Below are 26,880 nucleotides of genomic sequence, written 5' to 3' on the forward strand. Positions count from 1 at the left end.
TCTGCTGTACTTTTTACAGATGAATGTAGATTTGCTCTACTATCTTCAGTTGGGCGTGAAAGAGTGTGGAGAAAGCGAAAAGGTACGAAGCCTATTATTTTTTCTAGAGCCAACCTTTTCTACATAGCTCAGTGATGGTGTGAACGGGAATTTCTATGGAGAGTCGCACAGAGTTGGTTGTTGTAATACAAACGTACCTTCAACAGCCTAACATCAGGGTCTTAGCCTGTCCAACCCGTTCTCCAGACAAGAATCCCATCGAACATTTATGGATAACCTCAAAAGACGAATAAGAGCACGTTCATCACTTCCTGATACAATCCACAATCTTGAAAGGACTCTTCTTGAAGAATTTGCTAACCTCCAGCAAACAGACATTTCCAGAATGGTAGAAAGTATGCCGAGGCGTATTCGAGATTTAATTAAGGCAAGAGAAGGAAATACGCGATACTGAAATGTTAAGTCAAAATCTAAAACAAAATTAAAAGAAATTATTATCTTTCCGTCTTTTTTACATTTTTTTTCATTTTCCTTAGCAATTTACATTTTTTTTTTTTACTTTTTTAGACAAAGACACAATTAAACTTTACAAAACATGAAACTTTGATTAATGTATAAAAATATATACAAATCAAATTTTATTACAAATGGGTGGATTTTTTTGCCTGTCAGTGTATAAAGTCACGATATTAAATCCTAACTATGATAAACCAATATGACCGATCTTAAATAACCAGAGAAGCATGGTCCATTGGCATGAAAATAATCCCAGAAAAAAATCCCCGCGTTCAAACTCCTTACATTTCTTCGAAAGAATTATTTAATTAATTTATTAATCCCGTCCACAAATTCCCAGGCGCATGATGCGGTTAGCGTCTCAATTAGAGCCGTTCTGAGTCAGCCGAATGTTTAATCGGGCAGGGAAAAAACTTCAAAACGAAAGTGGGCTGCGTGAGGGGGGTCGAGGGTGGCTTTTAATCCCTCGGAAAGTAATAAGCCAGTTGAAGAGGGCATAAGGGCTGGACAAAGGGCGGTAATGGATTAATGCATGCGTGCATCTATTATTGAGCCTGTCATCTCAAGGGATGACAGCCAATCACAGGGCTTCTGTTTGGTAGCCATCTTTGCCATAGCCACCCTTCTCAACCCCTTCTATATTATATATAACCCTTCCATTATACAGAGCACCCAACGGACAAATATATATAATAAGATTAGGCTTGTTTTATTTCTTTGACGATTTTTCGTCTATGAAAAATAATACTAATTGTAATATATAACAAATTGGTCAAAAAACTTTACAAAACCCTGATCCATTTTAATTAATTTTTTTTTATCAAATATAGATAACTAATTATTCAGAAATCGTGAGCTGCGGTCTGGTGTGATGTAGGTTTCAAAAAAACATTTTCTTTATCGTGCCAACGTTTCGATCTTTATTGAGATCATCTTCAGGGCTCAAAGTGTTTGTCTTCTGTGCAATTGTGCCATTCTTGCGTGTCGTGTCGAGAGTGCCCAAACACTTTGAGCCCTGAAAATGATCTCAATAAGGATCGAAACGTTGGCACGATAAAGAAAATGTTTTCTGAAACCTACACCACACCAGACCGCATCTCACAATTTTTCTAAATAAATATCGATTAACGGTCTCTAATCACCACACATTAACAAATACATTTAGGATGTGGAAAAGTGAATTTATACAATGCAAAATATATTTTTTATATTCAATCAAAGTATTTCTAGATAACTAATCTTAAATTTCGAAAAAAATCATGGAAAAAATTTAATTACTAAAAAGATGTCAAATACATTGATTGAAATATTTTTAAAATTGGATCTGATATCAAGCCAGAAGGATTATGAGGAAAATCAAGAATGAGAGTAGGCCGATCAGAAATTTTGTATGCCAAAACAGATCATCACCATTTTCTTGTTGTTCCATTATCTAGCTGCTTTTAAATACTACAAATATTATAAAATATATTATATTTTTGTTAAATAATACAATTATAATTTATAACTACTGAACGTACATTTTGACAAAAAACTATAAGATCATAGTAGGCAGAGAGTTCAAGATTTTGATCAAATATTTAATTAAAACATTTATGTTATTCATGCAGTTCAGTTCAGGAAGGTTGCAGTGCCCGGATTTGTATGCTATTACATATTTTTATACGACCATACTGATCACATATTTATCCGAATCATACCTCCGTTGGACGGTGGATCAAATTTATTCTGAATATTTTTTCAAATTTGAAGAATATTGCATAAATTTGCAAATTTTAAAAATATTTCATATTTAAAATATTTGAAGAATAGGGCAAATTTGAAATATTTTTGATTACTTAGAAAAATAAGAATAAACTAGTCAACTAAGAACATGGAAGGAAAATGAAAGCGCCTAAAATTTGTTTCAGATTTCAGTTAACTTTACAGCAACGAAACTTAAACAATCTTAAAATAATCGGAGCCCCCCCCCATTTTCCCTTTCCTGAAAAATTAATTTTTCTGAAGTCGTCGCTTGTATATCAGTGTCAGTCCTCTTTCACATTTTAAACCTAGTAATCCTAAGGAAAAGGCCGAAACTTGACTTTTTCTACAGCTTCAAACCTCAACATCCTCTAAAATAGTAGGCTGGATTTTTACTTTCATCGTAAAACAGAAATGAATTAAAACCCAATGAATGCAGGAATTATATCAAAAACGAAATTAAAAAGATTAGATAGATTGAAAGGGGTAAAATTAATAAAATCTTAAATGGAAACAGTTCAGTTGTACAATCGGCTACGTTTTTTCGAGTATATACAAATATTTTTTGAGCGATTAACGATGTAGTTTTATATAAACTAATCTTGAAATGTGTACCATCATCATTTCATATCATGAACCTAATTCAGATTAATTATTTATTTTATATTATATTTTAAATTATATCATTTTTTGTGTGACTGAAATGTTTTCCTTTCAAAATGAGTATGTACTGGGCCAAAAAGAGTAGGTTAAAAAAAATTACTTAATTAATTCTGCATATTTTAGTATTTGTAGTAGAAATTATCTGTCAAATTTGAATATATTATTACATATTTGAGCGTTTTTTTTGGAACCAAAAGTGCCTTGAAGTAAATCGTTGGTTGAAACTGAATTTTAGCCTTTTATGACCACCGATCTTTCCGGTGTTGGTTCTTTTTTTCTGTTTCTTTTGTCAAATTTTGAAGCATAATAGCATGTTGTAAATTACCAATTCTGAGTTTAAAATATTTAATAAAATAGCACATTAATACTCGAATGAAGCAGACCAGTATGCTATAAGTTTCAAAACAGCCTATTTGAATTGAAAAACATGGCGACTTGTAACGCAATGTTTGCATTACAAATAGCAAAAAAAGTATGTATATTTGCCTAAATTTCGTTTTGAATGAAAATAAATTGAAACTAAGACTATTGTAGGACAATTCTTCTAATACATTGATATTAGACGTTTGAAAATATTGGAATTACAGTAATAATTATCTTAATAATCTACTGTGCATACCTAACAAAAATATTCATCTCAACGTATTGTGAATTTATTTGTAAGAAAAGAGAAAGAAATTTTTCAACATACAAAATTGAAGATTTGTCCTTATGTCATGTTATTTCATATCTTTATGATTTACTAAAACAAAGGTTAAATGTTTACTTCATGTATAAAAGATGGGTTATTTAGGATGTAAAAATGTTTGGACTAATTGCTAAAGATGACATTTTATAACTGTATTGCATTATATTTTAAAAGAAGTATTGTCCTTCTACTTTTAAATCAGTAAAGGCACGTCAAGGTGTATGAATTATTTGTTCATTGTCGGTACTTTTTCAACCGTGGCTAATAGTATCTCAGTAAATCGGTTCCACAGCCATCTCAAAATTTAAGGGATAGATATTTTGGTCCCAATATTGAAATAAAGCGAATGCAGATCATCTGATAATCTTTAGACAGGATGTTAAGTTTAAAAGTGATCGGTTAACAAGGAAAAGTGGTTGGTCATGAACTGAAATGTTACGTATGTCGGTATACCGGTGATATACTTAAGGCAGATGGCCCTTAATTCGAACGGTCCCATAATAATTTAATCGCCTCGGTTTAATTACAAGACGGAACCGGTTTTTACATGGGTTTTAATGGCAAGACAGTCTCGGACTGTCAACCGGTCACGTCCTTGGAAGGCCCTTAAAGGCCATTTCACGTTTCCTCCGGCTTCAACAAATCCTTCTCGTGAAAGGAAAATTGCGACACGGTCCCTTGTTAGAGCAGTAATGTCAACACGGTCACGATGGCCGAAACGTCAATATTCACGTACCGACAATCAAAGGACGAATGTTTTTTGCCTTCTGAAAAAAGACCGTTTTGGTCCTCTTCTCCTACGATCTTTTTATACCTACACGATCAGGTAATGTAAAGTAATCTCAGACAGACATTTTTTCGATTGCATAAGCAGAAGAATTTAAACCTATAACATATAGTTGATGGTTAATACATAGAATATTAAACATATTTGTAATTTGGTCAACTCAAATATATAAATACTCAACTAATTATACACAATTTTTTTCGAAATGAAAAATTTGTATCACAGGCGGGATTCGAACCCACGATTTTCGGCTCAATGCACCGCTTCTCTACCACTTGAGGTACCGTGACTTCGATCGCCCATGCCACAAGCAGCGGCGTATTGAGCCGAAATTCGTGGGTTCGAATCCCGCCTGTGACACAAATTTTTCATTTCGAAAAAAATTGTGTATTATTAATTGAGTATTTATATATTTAATAGAAACTGATAAAATTTAGTATCAACACAAATATATTAAAATCGTGAGATTTAGGTCTACATATAAGCTACTTATGTAGGAGATAAAACGCATCGGACAGATTAAAAAAAAGTGGTATAGGTTATAACAGGTAGACCAAAATGATTGGAAACTTCCAAATTGGTTCAGCCCCGCCAAATCCAATAGGGAATGACGTAAATATATTTCTGTTGATATTTGAAAATGCCAATATGTTCCACATTTTAATTCTCGCCATTTTAATTTGAAGTTTATTAAAAAAAAAAGTAGAACGGTAGTGCATGGTATGTTGAAAAACGGTTAATAGTAAACACACACATAATAACGAAAAACTTCTGCTTAATTTTGCTGTACGCCATCCTCCACTGAAGAAAACAAAATGTCCGTCATCTTTCCCGCAGTCTACATAACTTATTCATCTGTACAAACAAAATATTCGCCTAAAATCTTAATTCAATTGAAACTCACTAATAATTAATTAATTGTTGTAAAAATTTGTGGGGTTATTTTGGAGTTTTCTAAGGGAATTGCGTCAAGGGTGAGGGCGTGGAGAGCCCTTGATCCTCATTAACCGATTCCACTAATGAGGAGAGTTAGAGGATCGGACAATGGTCGGGGCCGAGGCCACTAGGAGGAGAGTTTTAATTAAAAAGTCATCTGTGATTCCATTACAGGGTTGTCCCACCCCCTTCATCCCCTATTCACCAACCCTCCTCACATATTTCCCGAAGTCTCTGTCTTCCCTTCCCTGGATATGAAATATATTATTAACTCCCGGCATCCTAGTCCCCGCCTCCTACACTCTCGCCGAGATTTGTTTAATTAACACATACTTCCTCCCCCGGCTTATCGGAATTTTTAAAAGGATTTCGGAATTTTTAAAAACCCGCCGTGCTTGATCCGCGTCTGTTATATTGTGAATTTCCAAGTAAAGCAAATACCCACTGATATGAACTCGCATAGAACAAATTTATTAATAAACATTTCACATTAAATCGTCGGTTCTTTATTAATTTAGAATTCCTGCCTATTTATATTGGAGTTTTTTCACGGTTAATCTAATGTATGGAAAAACCTTGTTAAAATGTATTCTGCCATAGAAAGAGTATTACAGTTTCTTCCCTAACCATCCTTTACAGTTTCTTCAAATCCAATTACCTATTACTGAAAAAAAAATTATCATTTTGCTATAAAATTAACGATATAATGGCAATAATTTGTAATATTTCCTTCAGTAAATGTGCCACAAATAAAAAAATTAAAATGTTTCAATTCTAAATCTACATACATCTTAATAATTCCGAAAAAAGTACAAATAAAATTTAAAAACTCATTTTTAATTAAGGACTTCACCTCATTTAAGTACACAATAAAAAAAATATTTGTGGTGTGTTGCCATTATATTTAGTTGGATTAGGAATACAGAATTATATAAATTGCATTCACAAGAGGAGGATATAGACGTGGGATCGTACCAGGATCACCGAGCTTTATGAAACTTTCTTTGGCGATACTAGTTCTTAAAATATTAGACGCGTTTCCAAGAGTTCTGGCCAATGGTATCTAGGAGCCGGTAAAATAAATATAATGTTCAGTGGTTCTTGCCAAGCTTTCGGCCTGTTTTATTTTATCTGAAATTTCCTTGAAGATCGATTCAGTCCCAACATTGCCAAAGACTGTAACAGCGTTGCAACCTGTTACAGTTGCTGGGCTGAGTCGGTCTTCAATGAAATTTGAAATCTCCGGGGAAAAAAACAAAAAAACTTAAATATGTCAATTCGTAGACATATTTAAGATTGTTTTCCCCTGATGATGACCTTAAAATAGGTCGAAAGTCTGGCAGTTACAACTGAATTTGCTTTCTTCTTTAAGACCATACCTTGATCCAGAGTGTTTATTATTTTTTTGCGTTTGTTGGGCATGTATTTCAAAGTTATTAAGTACATGTCTTTTTACTATATGTTATATACTGTAATATCTATATGTTTTTATTTACATAGGATAAGAAAATAATACGCAGGATCGTATGAAACCTGATTAGAACTATAAAAAGTTACAAAAACAAAAACACTACCAGTAAAGTTACAACAAAAATGATTTTCAATAGTCAATTAATGACAAAAATGTTGTGCTCGTGTCAAATGTTTTTCGGCCTAGTATCACCAAAAACGTTTCATTAAAATATATGCTTCCACCCCTAGTTACAAAGTTACACCTTTGATTCAAAAGTTAAAAAATAACAATGATGTTAAAACATGAACCACGAGGCGAAAAAATTGAATTGGAAAATTAGCATAATGCCCCTTATTTGGTCGAATTCATTTCAAAAAGTAATAAACATAACTCATAATATAGATATAAATAAAAATGACATTTATTATTATTACATGCATCTATACTCGATAAGTAAATCAATAAATTTCCGTTCACTAAAGCATTCAATAGTGAGGAAAAATTATGTGGCACATCATTATGATATATCATTATACAAATAGTGTAGTTTTGCCATTTAACCAATTGTAAGCATTCATATATATTTTGTTTGTTTATATTTGTTTGCATTTTAACATTATTATTAAATCATTTTTACCAAACGACATGAACAAGTAGGAAAAATATATTTGGGGGTTTCAAATTTTTAATTCCTAATTAGTGAAACCTCTTTACAAAAAAGCGCAAAGTGTGTTATAACACTCAGCCAACACTGTGTCTATGTTTTAACATTGAAACATTGATATTTATTGATAAACGTCCATTAGTTCGTAGGCCCCTCGTCGTCGCTGTGCGGTTTCGACCGCGGCGCGGCGCCGGCCGACAGATCCGGATATTTATTGGTTCGGGAAACTATTACGGGATAATAATACGACCCCCAAGTAGATCATGGGGCAAACAATCAAGAGCTATGCTAATCCTGGACCGATGCTATCTTTGGACCGAACTATTACACCCACGCGCCACACCGTTCGGATGCGAGTCATGAATCGACTTCCAGCCTGCAGTTAAAAACGATCATTACATCTCCAGCAAATTCTTTTTAAAGAGGTTTTTTTAAGCAGAGGAAAAGAGGTTTACCAGGGAAAATTATTTTAACGAACGATTATTTTCTTTATTCCTATTATTCTTCTTTAAAGAATGACAGAGATGACTTTTTTTAAACTGAGCAAATTAATAAATCCGTTCGTAAACGGAGTAAAATCCATTAACTGATTAAACCTCGGATTTGCATATATATTAGAAAAATTGAAATTGGAACGTTGACAATCGTGTTGTAATGAATTTCCCTCGAGTGGTTGTTGATGGTTACAAATACAACTCTCGGACCAATGGGTATGCAAATGCCATTGGAATCCATCAGGAGGACACAGTTCCTAATTGGATCCTCCTCCCGATTGGGCCTGGAGAAATGGAGGCCGATTTCTTTCTGTCAATCCTCTTCGAGTGATGGGCCTTCATTGCTCAACCTAGTTGGCTGGATGCAATTTCCCTTTGTCTTAACTATTTCTCTCATAGATCCAGGTAAATTCCGAAAATAGTCATACAAGAAATAATTTTAAAAATGTGAAATAATATTATTACTATTATAGATTGGTCTATCATATATTTCCTTGTATATGTGAAATACAAAAAAATTAAGATTTCCACTAAATTTAAAAAGTATATATGGGTGGAAGTTAAAAACTCGACTATTTGGTCAATAAATTATGAAAATCAGCAGCAGTCAGCTTAAGATTAAAAATAGCCCATAGAGAAATAATACTGAACTCTTCTCAAACGAAGGGCCCAAAAAGGCATTTAGAAAACACCTAACCTTCGACCTTCCCTCAGGAACGGCGGAGTGGATAGGCAACAACAAAACAAAAAAGTCCCAAAATAACATGGCATCTTAACATGGTAATCCAATACCAACTTCTATTTCGAAAATATTGTGGATGATATTGTTCACTTCCACTATTTCCGCTTAAAATGTATTTACGTACTGTAATGTTCACCATAGAAACATTTAAATTAATTATTTGTAGTAATAAGTCACTATAATAGTTTCATGTACGTATGTTCAAAGATTTTTATCAAATCTTCCTTTAATCGAATGGACAATTAAATTCAAGTGAAACATCGAATAATAAAATATTGGCTTTTAATCATAATGCTTTCAAAAGATTCTTTCTTAAATCTTCTACACGACTACTGTGTAGAAACAATAACAATTTTTTTTTAAACGAAGGTTCGCAACAGCAGAGGTTATACCACTCCTCGGGGTGCCGGTGTTTTTGAAAAAAAGCCCATTTGCAGGGCCGCTGGATTCGAACCCGGGACCTTTACGCTATAGTGATGAGCGCCGTGTCAACGCCTTACCCGTTGCGGCCCCCATCAACTCTTGATTAAAACACAAACTATTTTTTATTTAGTTTTTCATTTTTTTCGAATATATTGCAAATTATACAGAATTTTTAATTTACCAACAAAACCCTGAGTGAATATTCTTTTCAAAATAGTTTATTGTAATATATTCAACATATTGCAATGTATCCATATTTTAATGCGAATCAACCATTGTTTCTTTTGAAGTAAGAGAGTCATTTTACTAATTTACCTACAAATTTTAAAGTTTACTGCAAACAATATCACTGAAATCTTTGTTTTTGTTTGAGTTTTACATGAACCCAAATTAAAATATTATATTTAACTAAACTTCAGGTTGATATGATTTTTTGTGATGATATAAACCATTGTATTTATTTATAACTTCAAATCATAAAGAAATGCCCATTGGTTAAATCAGCCGTCAAGAGGAGTCTAGCAATAAAATTTAAATATTCATATTCTGATTTATTATGATTATTAAATATTAACTTTCTTAGCATCAATTAACTAATAACTTCATAAGTACAGAAAATATAGACTGAATTGTATACACTTATTACGTGAAAAATAAATTATAAAGACACCTACGTAGAAAAAAAAACAATAAAATATTATCAATTTATGATAATATAATTTTTCTGAACCAAACTAGCTCTGTGTTTATACTATATCTTAACATTTTACAACATTTTTCAATTCCTTTTTATGATTTAAATATTAAACACTTCTTCGCCACCTAATGCCTCTGCAGAGGTTGCCCAGGGAGATACCATAAACTGTGATTTCTCAGCAAAACGGCGGTTATTGTTTAAGGCCAGGATCCCGAATTCCGGACTTAACTACCACGATCCGGCCCTCTGACGCTAAAAATACAATAAAATAAAAATGATAAGTAATAAAGGAATGTGGCTGCATCGGTGGGCCGGATCGGCAGAGAAGCTCTCGTGTACTGCACTGTCGATATGCGGCCACCGGAGGTCCTAAAGAAGAACGGTAATCCCTTAACTCGATTACGAACAGGTCATGCAAGATTGATACAAGAACTCTTCCTTTTCGGTAGAGAAATGTATCAGGCATGAAGAGAAAGGTTGGTCGATGTGTCCCACCTAATGGAAAGGATAAGAAAATTGAGCTTGAGCAGGGCAGTGAGTATTTAGGTTTTTTTGCGGGGAACATCAGGTGGTCATCTTATGTAAATCAGTAATCAGTAATACCTCTTCAGCTAGTCACTTGCCTTTGTCACAAGCCTGAATATGGTCATATCTTTTGTCATGTCTTTGTATCTAATGTCATTACAAAGAGGTCCTTACTCTGGAACTCGCCATAGGAAAGTGCCTCTTCAGCTTGATCATCTCTCCTCTATTTTTCATTAACATATTTTACTGTCTACGTAATTTTACTATCTATATAATTGATTATTTTTTAAATCAAAACATAGCTAAAAACCAGATAACGATTACTCCAGCTAATTTTGTACAGAAAACAGTTTTTGTGAAAAGACTTTACATAGTCTAAATTGTTAGAAATTATAAATGATGGGGTGAGTGTGGAGTTCAATCCTTTTTAAAAAAAGATGGTTCCTACTCACATTAAGTAAAAATCCGGATTTCGAGCCCTTTAGCTCATCGTCAGGTTGAAGGGTTTCCACAAACATGTCTCTCGACATGAATTGCAGAAGTGAACCCGCTGATACCCCCGCCAACGCGACGTTCCAATGAGAAGCTGGTTTTTTAATGGCGCTCAATTTGAACGTGCGAAAAGCGGGAATTATAACACAAATAACAATTGTAATAGTAAATACTGTAAGAAATTAATTGTAAATTAGTGATTAAAGATAAAAAATAAATAAAATAAAATAAATAAAAATAAAAAATGAAATAATTAGAATAATACCTTAATAATATTAAATTATTATAAATCATAATAATCATTAGAATAATTAGTTTAATTATTTGGACGTTTAATATTATTTATATACATATTTAAATAATTACTTAATGTGATTGGGAACCATCTTTTTTTAAAAAGTCTTAATTGAGTCTAAGGTAATTGTACAAATATATACATAGTGAAATAAACTATGTATAATATTGTGTAATAACTATACTAATTATATCCATTCAAAGTTTCATTTTATGAATAATGGCTTGAATTATTAAATTAATTCCCCTCAGTAGAATATACGAATTTCCGCAAAATTCAGTTTCCGACCCGATACAACTAACTCATCAATAAAAAATAATAAAAAAATAAAAAACAGACTAGGAATAAAGTAAGAAGACAAACGGCGATGGTTTCAATATCATTCTCTCTTACATCTATTTTTCATTCATATTTTGTCCAAACAAATATGAAAGTTAAAAAGGGACTGATTTTCAATAGTACAAATAAAAAAAAATCTAACCCCGAACTGTGTCATGGCACTTTGCCCTATTAACGCTTATTTTAGAACATAGTTAACTGAAACAAACTGTACAAAATAAAATCTATACAACACGTATCTACATTTTTGTGTGTATGGATATCTACATATTCATAAAATGTAAGAAAAGGTTTTGTACTGATATTTTGTAGCAAACGTAACTGTAAAAATTTGCCTCGTTGGACAGATTTTTTGATATGCTCTAACGACCTCGGTTTTCTCAAAGGACCTGGAAACACGAACTTGCAATCATATGCCCTAATTTTCTAGGAAATGAAAAGAAATATTCAAAAATTAAGTCATGACGATTTTCCAGCTTAATTTCGATCCGGTGAGTATGAAACACATTCGTGTTGAAAGCCGTTAAACGTTTGTTGTAATTTTTTCTGTTTTTTTGAAGAATGAGTTACTGTTCGAGAATGGCATGTGCTAGCGTAATCGAGGTGAGAAGTGCAACTTGTAATCAGCGTGGTACACGGCTTTTCTTATCGCCGGAGACACAACACCTAGCTTGGTTTAATTAATTTACTACTTGTTATAAAGATGTAATCAGCCTTGTAGTGTTTTGTACTGTCATCCAGAGTTGCGTGCCATGCGCCACTTAGGCCTTGTCGCACCCTGGTACACCAGAAACCTTTTAATAAAAATAATCGTCCATTGTCACGTCAAAGCCGGTAATTCCACGTTGCTCCCTGATTGAAAACAGAGAAATCACGTGATCCGTGAAACACAAGGGTTCAGGAAGTTTTTAATGGCCGGCGGACACTATCTTACATCTCAACTTACTCACAAGCCGGATTGCTTAATTAAACGGCTTTGTTTGAAGGGGTTAATTAAATTGTGTACCGGTTTCGGCTGAGGACTCACCGTCAAGTAACCTTAACTTGAAAATATCCCTTCTCGTCAAAAAACGAAAAAAAACGAGTTTCAATTGATACATAATAACGTACAATAAAAGGAATATTTTTCCCCATACGCTTGGATGCAATTATATAAGTAACATTTTATAAGTATGATTTCATAAACATTAGTAAAATGTTAATTTACGTATATTTATGCGATACTAAAACAAAAATAAATGCGTGAATAATAAAATATCATAATTATTATCAAACCTATTCTATGTTTATAGTTTATTTATTAAAAATAAAAGCATGGTTTACACAATATAAATAATTAATGTTAAAACCTAAAGTATCCCTGTCGTCTCCAAAATAAATCAAATTTAAACGTATGTTTGGTAAAAATTTATAATGATCAGCCTTGATGATTTACGATGGTAGAAAAGAAACAACGATCGATCCTGTTTGCCCGCCAAAAAAATGTTTTAGAAAGGAAAGGTTGTTATAATTTTGTCTAAACGAACCTCGTAAGGTTAAAAAGTCTTGACAAATGGCTTCAAAAAGATTTGGTATCAGAAATAATGAGATGGGCTTTTTTGGATTTCTGTTCGTTTTTTTCTTTAAACAAACAATCTCTTTCGAAACTCCTCTCTTCCGATAAGCTGGATCAAGCTAGAGATGAAGAAAAGAAATAGGCGTAGAGAAGCATGGTCTGAAAATAGATCATATCAAGATCATATTGGATTAGCTAGTTTCTTTTTTCGTCATCCAGGTGAAACTTTATTTTATACAATACATTGTACTTATATCCATGTTTTTGTTTTGTAGGTGCGCCGTTTCCGATCATTTTAGTCTGGCAAACTTACCATCTGTAATAGTTGTACTGCGCATTATTCTATTACAGTGTCCTTCCGTTGAAAATTTCTCTTCAGATTCTTTTATTTTGAACTTTACAAGTGACTAAAATAGAGAAAGGAAAGCAAACGCAAATGGAAAGTGAATATATGCGATATAAATTGTTTTATACAAATACTCATATATATTTGTGTCTAATAAAACAGTTTAAAAAATTAATAAGTTGATTTTATATATCATTGACCGAATGTAAGACTTCAAGATTTTTTCTAACTATTAATGTTTTTACCGGAGTTTCTTTCCTAATTATAAAAATTACAAGCTGACAAAAAGGTTGGTCCGCCGGTAGGAAATTTTTAAATTGCTATGAAATCGATTTTCTAACGTTCCACCCCCTTCGAACGAGGGTGCTTTACGTTTACGGGTATGACAGGTCTGTTCAAGCACATCCCTACTTCATCCGCGTAACGCTGCGGATGACTGACATAACTTGGTACCTAATAATGTAATGCTCCGAACATACCTTGTGAATCCTCTCATACCTTGACCTCCTCATTCCGTCCCTTTACGCTCGTTTCATTTGCCCAGGTGAACCGTACCGGGGAGAATCCCTCTTAATTTAATAATTGTTAGTTACAAAATAAACTATCTTTAAAAGTAAAAAAGGATCAATTATACTATTTCTTTAACATGCTAAGACGAACTATTGTAAATATCACGACAAGTGGAAAGGACACGCCTACTGCGCAGGCAATTCGAGCCGGTCACGAATTAGATAGAGCCTTAGATGAAGGATCGACTCACCTCAGAATAAAATCAACGTCAGGACAAATATTGACACCAGGGAGAAAACATAATAACTTGCAATAGTAATAATTTCAATTAAACAGAAGCTATTTTTAAACCTTAGTAAGGTTCAAAGGAAGGTTTGTACGTAAGACACTGTGAAACCTGACTTTTTGGTAGTTTTAATTAAATTTACAAATAAGGACTTTACACTGATTTTGCACTCTATGACTCTCGCCCACACTTTCTTTCTCCTCTCTCTCACTCAAACCCTCTCCCTCTCTCTCTCTCTCTCTCTCTCTCTCTCTCTCTCTCTCTCTATCTATCTATATACCTACCTCTCACTCCCTCTCCCTCTCTCTTTATCTCTCTATATATATCTCTCTCTGTCTATTTATCTACCTATCTTCCTTACTTTCGTTTTCTCACACCCATTCTCTTTGTGTCCTGTTCATATTCTCTCCCTTTCTTTCTTACTTTCTCTAAATTTCTCTTTTCTTACTCTCTTACTTCCCCCATCCCTCTCAATCTATCTTTCTGTCTATATCTTTTTGTTACTCTCTCACTTTCTCCTCCCATCCATCTCAATCTATCTGTCTATTTCGTTTTCTTACTCTCTCTCACATTTTCTATTTCTCTTTCACTCACACTCTTTCTCTCTCTTTCTCCATTTATCTGTCTATCTCATATTTGATCGTTCTTTTTCATATTCTGAATTGGTTTCCAATTAATCATAATGTACTGAAGCAGAATGATGTAGATAAAGTTGTGATTTTTGATGGGCGATAAAATTGGTATTTCCGGGAAAAATTATACAACTTCAAACCAAAAATAATGATTGCAAACATGTTATGAATGTTTTCTAATTATTACTCATTTTAAGAAGCGTGAAAGATCAAACAGTCCATCACAAAGAAATTTATGCTCCATCCGGAGTCCAATATTGCTGTAATTTTTCTCTCCAACTCGCCAAGAGCCGAGCGAATCTCTCATTAACTTTTAATAATGAAACGGGTGCAAGCGAGTCGAGCATTAAATACATCGTCGGAGACAAAAACTGAAGCATCACAAATTAGTGAGCGCCCGGCCTTCCAGGGTTCCCGCCACGCCTCTACGTTTACCATTTTAATTTACCAACAGCAAGGCTAATGGGCAGGAATGGGAATAACTCCTTATGTAATTAAACATAGCTTACGCCAATAGGCGTTTTCCCTCCCGGCTAAACATCCGCTGTCAAAATCCCTTCGAAACAGGTTGCTTCGTAAGATTCGATTAGTGCTTAAATCAAAGGTCTCAACAGGTTAAAAATGCGAAAACGTACAGACTAACCTATTATTTCAATTCAAATTAGACAATTTAAGTCTATAAATGGTTATAGTTTTATAGACTCAATGTTTTACAATTATTAAAAAATAATGTCTTAATAATGAAGACGTACTGTCTTTGTGTTTTCTCACCCTTTCTCGCTGTATATTTACCTATCGATTGTGATGTATTCTGTATGCACCTGTTTAAAGAAAGTTCTTTCATAATTTGCTTGCGTGTTAACAATCTCTTCGTGTGTTGCCATCTTCTACTCAGACAATGGGCATTTAATACCGTTCGGATTAGCAAATCAAGGGGGGAAACGAAAGTCTGGTACACCGACGCTATTGTAGCACAGCCGACTGATCTTGTCTCGCCCATACTGCGAATACGTAGTCCGGAGTATGAGCAGATAAACGGGAAAGGTATAAAAAAGACGTAGCTCTGGGCTAAGGGGTCAGGAGTCAACGATTGTACCTCTTCCTCATTATATCATGCCTCGGAATCGCTGATTGTAGACTGAGCCCCATCCATCTGCAGTTACACAACTGTGACATTTTCGATGGCCCTAGCCTTTTTAAGTATGGATAATTAAACCTTGGGCGCACAAGAAATTACAGGATGGGCTTAAGACGGAGAAAGCGGAGCGGAAATTCTACAGGGAAAATAATCACCGAATTGTTTATAAGGCGTTAAACCTCTCAATTTCACGTTGGTGAGTTGAGTTGAAGAATATACAAAGGAAAAAATTGATTACAGACAAAAAATGTCCCGTAATTAACATTGATATTGTTCGGGCTGTAAACATTATTACCGTGGTCCGTGATAATACGAAGAGGTGGTGGACAGGTGGGCTCGACTATGTCACGTCCCGACATAATAATAATTAGAATCGGTCCTACCTTGGAAGCCAATCTTCAACAACCCGGATATTACTCCTCTCTTCTCCCCTTCTCATTATTCAAATTCACTAGCTCGATATTAACCATGAGATCAAGCGGTTGTAATTGTACAGAATTACCTGCGACACCAATTTTGATTGAAATAAAATGAAGTAAACTAATTGCATTTTGAGGTGCTCTCGGATGTTTATTAAACCAGACGATAGAATTTTACATGTTCGCGATGACTTACGAGGCAAATTGGCATGAGAACTCACCCGCTGGGGTCTGGAGGTGCGGTGAGAATCGAATTTTCTTTTTAGACCAACACTCTCATTAAATTGTCTGTAATCGTTCAACTGCGGTACGATAATTTAGCCTGATACTACAATTACTAAGAATTAATAATTAAGGAATAATACAGGTACCCTCCATAGCAATAATATTTCATAGAACATAAATTACCACTGGAAATAAAAATGTATAATTTAACACTGGTATTTGATTTTGAGATAGATAGGTAGATTAGATAGATTGATAGATAGATAGATAGATAGAGAGAGAGAGAGAGAGAGTGAGAGATAGATAGATAGATAGATAGATAGATAGAGAGANAGAGAGAGAGAGAGAGAGAGAGAGAGAGAGAGAGAGAGAGAGAGAGAGAGACAGACAGAAAGAGTGAGAGAGAAGGAGGGGAAACCTAGCGAAGTAATTGAGTGTGCGTGTGCGTATGTGTTTATGTGTATGTGCGTACGCTTGTGTGCTATTAGCTATTTTGACTGCTTTTCTTATGTCTAGTTCTTTAAATTTAGTTTCAATGATGACACTTTTTACACCCAAAAATCTGATTTTTCTTTTCGTTAAATCCATTACTACTACTATTACTACCGCTACTACTACAATTACTACTACTACTACTACTACTATCAGTACTACCAGTACTACTACTTATACTACTAGGTCTACTACTACTACTTCTACTACTGCTACTACTACTACTACTACTACTATTACTACTACTACTACTACTCCTACTACTCCTACTATTACTAGTACTACTACTTCTACTACTACTATTACTAGTACTACTACTACTATTACTACTACTACTACTACAATTACTACTACTGCTACTACTACTACTACCAGTACTACCAGTACTACTACTTATACTACTAGGTCTACTACTACTACTTCTACTACTGCTACTACTCCTCCTACTACTCCTACTATTACTAGTACTACTACTTTTACTAGTACTACTACTACTATTACTACTACTACTACTACTACTACTACTACTACTACTCCTCCTACTACTACTACTACTATTACTAGTACTACTACTACTACTGCTACTACTACTATTACTAGTACTACTACTACTATTACTACTACTACTACTACTACTACTACTACTACTACTACTACTCCTACTACTACTACTACTACTACTACTACTATAATTATAACACATATATCTCAATATAGTCGTTCTAAAAAAACAGGTACTCAAAAAAGTTTATAAACTCTTTTGTACTGGTCAACTCATATTTGCCCGTGCGTTTCATATTTTTGTGCTATTTTTTTGCCCTTTTGTAGGGGTATGCATGCTTGTATGCTACAATGGTTGATTATTAAGTTTGTTATTACTAGACTTTTTTCTAGCCTTTTGCATTTTTAAATTAAAATTTTCCGAAGATTAACAACATTGTGTTTACCACAAAAATAATGTATCTAGGTATATATTACATTATTTAATTATTTTCAGGTCCTTCTCCAACATTTCTGACTAATTTCAATCGCATCTTCATTTCAACAATTGCACTATGTATATATGTGCAATTGAATTATATTGGTGGATTAATTTTATATGCCATTCCGCACGTTTTGTGCCAGGAATTCACAGTTTCATAATAATAACATAGTTGGTCGGTTTGTTAGTTCTGTTGTACTCGAGAGGGGAAAGAAAACACAGGGAATTGTCGACAGTTATAAGAAGTTTGTCGAGGTCGATACTACGTTATTTCAGGAGACAATATCCCCGGCAATAGTCAGATTGCCTTTCTTCGAGTTTGTTGTCGTAATGGTTTTAAATTGGTGGTTGGTGTGTAAGCAAGGACAAAGATGATTCCCCGAGTCCTCATTCCCTACCGGAAACCTTCGGATGACGATTTGAAATTGTCGGTTGGTAGTTGTACGTGATAGTGTCGCCTTGCGTAGGAGTACGTGTGATTACCGGGGGACCTCTCTCACTCTAATAACACGTTATTACCCCAGACACCCCGGTCACCTGGGCCATCTGTTTTTATTGTCACTAAAAGACACAGCAGGTTTAAATACTGTTCTCGGAATTCTCATGGGCAGCCAAAAGGTCGTAAATAGTCCGGCTAATTAGAACTGAAACCAATTAAACAAACCCATTAAACGCGACCAATTAGAAATATATGAATAATTTTAAAATAATAAGGAAAAAAGGTCTCGCGTAGTAAAATTGATAGTGCATGAGGTGTATTAGGAAATAGAGCAAACAATGACTCGGCACTAGCCAAAGAAAGATTAAATATGCCATCGAAAACGCATTATTAATAATAATAATATATTCATCATTTAGTGTTTTGTTTAATTATTAGTACATTCAAAAATTGCTAGTTGTTTTACCTTTTTTAAAAAAAACGCAATAGACCAAATCAACAAATTCTTTCTTCGTTTTTTCGTCCTCTATGGTCGTTTCGGCAATTAACCTTCTTCGGGGGGGATTCATATTGCTTTTAATAAAATAATGTTTTTTTGGTGGCACAGATTTTTACAACTCAAACCTACGGCCTCAAGGAGAGATCATACAATACTGGTCTTGTGTGATTATGGATTTTTTTAACCTTTTGTAAATTTAATTTTTAACTTTAAATAACATATAAAACATTTTGTAAGAAATCAAAAACAAAATACCACATATAGCAAACTGGTACAAAGTATTTACTTCATTTAAAAAAATCGATTTTTTAAGGACTTTTATCGTAATTGGATAAAAAACCAATAATGAAAATTGGCGAAAGCTTGGTCGTTCAATCTAGAAAATACCAAATATAATTTATACCCCGGCAAGGGCCATAATCGTTATGATTTATTTCATGGTACCTCGTTTTGACGTTACAGATAAATAAAATATTTTAGAAAAAGAGTACCCTCGATTTCTCGTTTTGTTCCTATTTTTGTTTCTTGTTAAAATCTATTGTCCGAAAAAAATTCGCACAGTTAATTAAAACTATTTTTCTACATTAGTAACACCTATTATAATGAATATGATTTTTTTTGGGGGGGGGGATGTTATAGCATTTTTGAGTAATAATGTCGAACTGAAGTTTTCTTTCGTTTTAAATATTCTATAGTAGAATGAACGTGAGAAAATGAAAAAGTTTTAAAAAGTATGGATAATGGAATCGTAGTTTATTTATGTATATAATTAATTTATAAATTTATTTTAAAATTAAACATTTTCGAACGTAAGTTGCCCAGAAAACCGCGCTCTGAGGGGTAGGCTTTGGCAACATCAATTAAAATTTAAATTTTCTTCATATCTATTGATATTTTTATTTATTTATTGCACCAAATAAGTGCACCTAATATCCAATAATTATTACATTTTACATTACAACGTGTATATCCAAATATTATAGAAAAATTAAAACTTTTATTCCTCACACTCGGACCAACAAAACAATACAAATTTTCAACTTGTCGATTTTAAACTTTAAGCCTTGGTAGAAATTCAATTGCTGTAGTAACATTTCTTATTGTCCTCATTTTTCATAAAATTCAATGTAAATGTCCTAGTAAATAGGTTTTTCGTACTTATTACGATCATGATATCACCAATCCATCTAATTTTTAACACAGATTTTAACCACTTGTCGATTATCGAAAAACCGCCATATGTAAGATAACAGAATTAATTAACTCGTGATCAACGAAACAAATTCTAAAACAAGTAGGTAAAAACATATCTCTTTGTCGCTTCTAGGCACATATCCAGTAGGACATAGATAAATACTCTCATTCCTTTTCAATATCTGAGTTATTCGAGATTACAAATAAACCAGTGGAACTTTTCGAGATGTCTAAAAAGGCACAATTAAATGTTTCCCTTTCACACTTAATGATTTATACACTGTTTGTCGGGCCTGAAGACTACATATGCACTTATTGGCCAAAAATCGATTCATCCTGTTTTCCCGAATATTGCATCATAATCTTTAGTTCAATGAAATAACTTTCATGCCAAACCCTCAGTTGGTTGACACAAAAATGACATATGTAATTTTTTTATTACCTACACTGGTCTTAAACAAGCCACAATAATATTATTATAATAAAATTGACAAAATATAGAAACTAAGAAAAAAACTAAAATTAGATTAATTACTAGCAATTAACTAAACTTATAGTCAATTTAGTTCAAGTTTTCAGTATTAGAAATATCGACCACTTATCTAAGCACACCACTGCTAAGCTTTCGACCTATTGTAAGGTCCTCATCAGGGCAAAACAATCTTAAATGTATCTAAAGATTGACGTATTTAAGTTTTTTTTTAAATTTCCTTGAAGGCCGACTCAGTCCCAACATTGTCAAAGACTGTAACAGGTTGTCGTACTGTTGCAGTCCTTGGCAATGTTGAGACTGAGTCGGTCTTCAAGGAAATTTGAGGTTATCGGTAAAAAATTTAAATATGTCAATCTGTAGACACATTTAAGATTGTCCTGATGATGACCTTAAAATCGGTCGAAAGCTTAGCTGTAACAAATGAATTTGCTTTCTTCTTCAAGACCTTCTTCATCCAGTGTTCGTGAATTTAGTTCAACATCAACCCTTGGCTTTAAAAATTATGTCGTACAAAGTGCGTTTAATTGCTGTGTTATACTTTCTATTTTCTGAGGATTTCTTTATTTCTACATTTTTAATTTATTTCCGATTTTTTAACAATATTACAAGTACCAATTTATTGGTTCAACTCTTATACGACGAAAAAATAAATAGAAGAAGAAATCTCATCAGTTTTATTAAAGGTTGAGAGAGATATTTGAAAATAAAGTCGTATTAACTATGAGGTTTTTTTTTTTTAGAGTGATCCAGGAATGTTTTGTCAAATGGGCTCACCACGCACCCCTTTTCCAAACTATGTTTTAATAGCGGTGATGAAGTGAGTCGGGCGTGGTTTGGGTCATCGCCACGACCTCCCGGCGGCAACCAATTTAAATATCCCACCGATATGTTTAATGGGCGAATTTCTCAAGCCGGGTTTAACCTTTCTAATGGTGGAAGGCAAGTCACGACGCTGCCGCTACTAGAAGGCACCAAATTGGTGTAATCCTCTGTCGACCCGCCCACCATATCGGCTCCAAGACTAAACTTGTTATTTAGCATCTCCCACTCTTGCCCCTTCGGTAGCAGCGACCATGCTTCCACCAAAACCTCTCCACAGAGAAAATTAGATACGTGTCATGCGGTAGTGAAGTTAAAGTAGGACCTGCCGCCGAACACTGAAAACTGGACACGTTTGGGTTTCTGGACAAAGAACGTCAATTTTCTAAATTCCTAATCTCCAGGCTATCCCACAGGAACGACTCGGCCTGCCGTTTTACCGGATAGGGGTTTAAAATAAAACCAATTATAAGACGGAGGTCGTAGACTTTCAAACTTACCGTGCAGACTGTTGGCGCAAGTAGATTATCCTGGGATGGAGCCGTTCGGGCTTCCGGTCTCATAAACCAGGAAGCAACAGAAGCCCACTGAAACATACAAAACAGGATAAATAGAGATGGTGAAGAATAAATTCAATATCAAACAGAAGGTACTTTAAACACATCAAAATCAATCGGAAGAGAAATTCAGTCGACACAATAACCGTACTCACAATCTAAGTGGTACTAGCAAAAATATAGAAAGTAATCCTAATAAACATCCTCCGTATTCAAACTGTTCAAACAAAATTTCTTGAAAAAATATGTTGATCTAGATATTTCTGAATAACTGGCATTGACAGCGAGAGTGAGTGAAAAATTCAAAACTCAAAATAATCTTGTTACTACTAGTGACCACGTACAAAGTACTCCCAGAAGCGTTTCTCAACTGTTTGAAACCAGTGCTTATTGTTATGTTACATGTTACCTCAAAAGATGTAATATGTATTGTTTACACAGACAAAAATTGAGAAATATTTATTAGTGATGTATGTATTAGTGTTTATAATTTAATGAACAATGTTTACTATCAAAATGTTAAAAAATTGATATGAGTTTGTGAAATAGCACAAGGAGAAAAACGGTTAGATCAGCGTGAGTAGACGGTAAAGTAATCAAGTGTGGATCAGTCCAGCGCAGAAATCTTCACTTATTCCAAAAATACAGTCCCAAAGCAATAAAAAGTATTGTTTATTGCACTTTTTTCCTGTTCACCTCTGGGGTCCTATTCTAGATTTTTGGTTTATTTTCAGCGGGACGAGTTTAGCCTTGCTGATAAAAGCGAAAATAGATTGGTGTCTTAAATTTGTTTTTTGACGTGAGTCCGTTTGACGAGAAGCCGTCACTTGCCGGGCCTTGAGCAAACAACGATATCGGACGGATCAAGAAATAACAAATTAATCTGTCAAAATATATAAGAAATAACGTTAAAAGCTAAATAATGTAATTTATCCAATATTTCAATATTAAAATAAAATAACATAATAAATTAACATAAAAATTAACATAAAAATTAAGTCGTAGGGCAATTTGACTGGTAAAATATTGTTATTATTATAAGTTGAACAGTTCACTCAATTTGTAAAACAACAAGGATGCCCGTTTTTACATTCATAAATTAACTTTGGTACATGATAAAATGTGCTTTAGATTGGATAAACGAACTGTAAACTTGGGTAAACTTCATTCAGTACGAAGAAGGTTCTCACAGATATTTAGAAATATTTCTCTTCCAAAGATAATTCATACATGAAAAAGATTGAGGAAATTCAAGAATAGGCAGTTGTTATTATTGTAGATGAATGGAATGAGAGCGTTTCCGAGACAGTGCGAGGGAGCTGCAGGGCAGTAAAAGGATAAGGAGTAGTGGGCCATAAAAGTCGAAGAAGGGATGGAAGACATTTATGCCGGCTGGAGTCCTTTGGACATTGGAACCTGTTAAAGAGGCCGTAAACGTTTTTAGAGTTCAAAGGTGGTGATAAAATGACCGGGGAGAAGGCTTGAGATAAGGCAGGAGTGGCTAGGTGCTAGTGTTTGTTCCGTTGGATATATACAAACAACGACCAGGAATAGGTACAGAGCACACCGAGTGATGGCTGTTTACATGGTCAAGACGTCACCGCCATTCCGTGTTTTACAGAGGCCCCTCAAGTGTTTTCAAAATAAACCCGGGGCGAGATATCAGCCGTCTGCCTTCTGTAACCCCGAAGCCCCGTCAAGTGCCCTCTCGAGTGTGGATCATGAATGGATTCTTTTCCACGGAAAGGAATAAAAGTATCTTGACTAAGAACCACCGTCGTTATCGGACAGACCTATTCATCCAACCATCAATTAACTTTGATTTGAATCTCTAATTTTCAGAGTCCCAACATTGGGGAAAAGAAACATGAATCATGTTTCGTCCTTAAAATCCGCAATTTGCCTAACCTTTTGCAACCCCACCAAGTCTGATTGGTTATCCCTTGATCCGCACAACTTAGATTTAGTTGCCCTTCTTTTTATTGAAAATTAACGCTCAATAAGTCAATACATGTTATTATTTTATAATAAAGGTAGTCTTTGAAAATAATAATGCTCTCATAATTGTAATCGCTGAGCTGCACCAATAAATAATTCTGTTTGATTCAGACATTTTAACCATTATATAAAAGATTTTTATTTTAATATTTAATTTTTTCCTAAATTTTAGTTTTAATTTTGATTAATTACCATTTGCTTTTTCATATTAGAGCCAAATCATCTTATATTTTCAATGAATTATCAAATTAAAAGAAGAATGCTTTATTTCTATGTGGTATTTTAAATAAGATACAATTTAATTTATATTTAATTTAATATAATTTTTCATTTTGGTAGTTATTAAATTTAAAAAAAATATGGTTCTTAAAAGCCCAATTGTTTCATATTTAAAAAAAGAATAATTTGTTTTTATATTTAATTTTATATATATTATAGAATTTAAGAACCCAAAATTTTTTTCAAATAAAGGAATTTTACTTAAACGTTCTTACATTTCCTTGCACCTAGGTTTTTATACTTAAAGAAAGTGTTCATTTTGATTTAAAAAGGGTTAATTTATATTTGAAAAATGTTAATATGAAATTAAAAAGATTAGTTTGCAAGTTAAAAACGGTTAATTGAAAATTGAAACTATTAACATTAACTTGAATTTAAAATTGGCTAATTTTAAGTTAAATACGGTTAAAACAATAGGTAAATTCAAATAAATGAGGGTAAATTTCAAATTAAAAATTATTAATTTGTCGGAAAATGCCATATGCGTTCTCCGAAGAGCTCGCGTTGTACTTTCATGCAACTTAATACTCAGGACTTTTTATGCATAGAAAAACATTTCTCGATACAATCAGTTTCCTCGTTTGTTTTGTACTGCGAAAATTTTTCCAGCGCAAGGATGTAAAAAAAAACTTTAAAATATTTTTTTATACTTTTAACAATTTAATTTGAAGAAATACATATGTATTTTTCTTAAATGTGTCATCAATTCTATTCAGAACAAACATCGAACTGAAAAATAAAGGCCATCATTGACAATTTGATTCAGCAGGGATTTTTTTCATTCACGGCTCGCTTAATATTGCGTTTGGCAAAGCCTTGTGTAATATTTTATCAATAGATCGATTGGAATTTTTTTAAAGCCAAGGGCATGAAGTTTAGATTTTTTTGACGGTGCATTTTCATCAATTTTTGCTCGTTTTAAACTCAGAAGAAAATAAATAAAATTTCTTCAATTCTCACTGTAATCAAGACTGATCGTTAACACATGTTGGATATGCAAATATGTTCGCAAAAATAAATATCTACAGTTCAAATTTTGTCATAGTATTACAATTTTCTTGTTTATTTTTTCTCAGTGAATTATGTAATTAAACAATTTTGCCAGCAATCAACCAAATGGTGATAACGTTTAACACGGAGTGTCATAAAGAGATTTAGCTACATATTACATAAATTGAACATTTAATATAGTGCATTTCGAGGCGCTATCAGGTGTAAAAAGTGTTTTCCCTTTAAAAAAAAAATCGAGATCCTATTATTAAATTTCTTATGGAATCCCTTTATACCTATATCTGAAGAGGCTCCTTTTTTCCATCGGCAGTTTTTACGTTGGTTAAAGGCTATGCCCCTGACAGATGTATGGTTGATGAGAATTGACGGGAACTGTATTGGGGGAGGGATGAAAATTGCCATGAGCACCTTTGCCATATGCCCACACTTCCTTTCAAAGGTGACTTGAAGAACTGTGCCACGAACCATGAGCCCTGTGTAAAATAAATATTCACATTTTTAACGTACAAAACCGTCAAATAAGTTTTCCGTTTAAGTAAAAAGAAGGTTTTCTTTTCAGTAATTTTAGCCCAAAGTCAAGGCAGACCACGTAATTTTTTTTTAATTCTCCCAACCACATGAGGGTAAGTATTGATTCCGAAGATTTGTAGGGTCAGGAACCTGGCCTGATGCCCCATAAGGGAGCGGGGATCGATTCACAACTCCCCTGAAGCGTTGTAAACGTTTTGTTTGATGATGTCTCTAACGACTACCGAAAGGAGCAGACAACAATGCGACGACGCCCCAATATTTGTTTTTCGCCCGCTTTGACATATTTGTACAGTTATGCCTTGTCGGTGAATCAAACAGTTTTAATTGTATCGGGCGATAACATAAAACGTGAGTTTGATTACAGACATAATTCGTTTAAAGGGCGACTGTTTAAAATGTTTTCGTGTCAGTTAAACTTAAATCAATATACCGCTTTTTGTTTATTATAAAAATATAAATTTACATCTGCTCCTTTATAACTTTTTTTTAAAAATAAAAATGCCTAGTAATTAGCAGACCAAAAGAAAAAGTAAAACAAAAATCTCTGAATTTCGTATAAATAAATATTTGCTTTTCTAATAATTTATAACATGATATTTCCAAATCAAGTTCAAGACGATATCATACTTTATCAATTTTTTAAGTTGTCAATTTAAAAATAAAACAATTTAAGTCATAACTAAACAAAATATTGCTTTGGTAATGGATAGAGCGGATTTTTCCTTGTGTCTTGCCTCCTATGGAAGCAGATAGTATTTATCGTATGTTTTATCGTATGTACATTAAGCTTTACAAAGTTCGATATTGAAAAAATTAAACAATAAATGTAAAGACAATGTTCCTATATCAAATATTAAATATAAATAATAATCTGCAGAATGAATAATCAAAATTAAATTATATTATGTACATATATACAGGTGTATATTAGTGTGTCTATATGTGAATAGGTATTTTTATGTACATGCACGTTTGTACATATGTAGGTATAATTTGTATATATATGTGAATATGTGTA

The 26,880-nt window shown here is 33.5% G+C and overlaps 1 protein-coding gene across 3 annotated transcripts in view; it reads right to left on the reverse strand.

Annotated features, from left to right (window-relative positions):
- LOC106667049 (zinc finger protein basonuclin-2) overlaps window positions 1–26,880 on the reverse strand; it is a 284,164-nt gene that overhangs the window by 173,568 nt on the left and 83,716 nt on the right. For all 3 annotated transcript variants that reach the window (XM_014394675.2, XM_014394673.2, XM_014394674.2), the window contains one exon: window positions 21,987–22,073. In XM_014394675.2, the coding sequence (XP_014250161.1) occupies window positions 21,987–22,073 (87 nt within the window). The remainder of the gene's footprint in view (window positions 1–21,986; window positions 22,074–26,880) is intronic.

The sequence above is a fragment of the Cimex lectularius genome, unplaced genomic scaffold, assembly GCF_000648675.2.
Source record: "Cimex lectularius strain Harlan isolate CLEC.00 unplaced genomic scaffold, Clec_2.1 scaffold72, whole genome shotgun sequence".
Classification (NCBI taxonomy): domain Eukaryota; kingdom Metazoa; phylum Arthropoda; class Insecta; order Hemiptera; family Cimicidae; genus Cimex; species Cimex lectularius.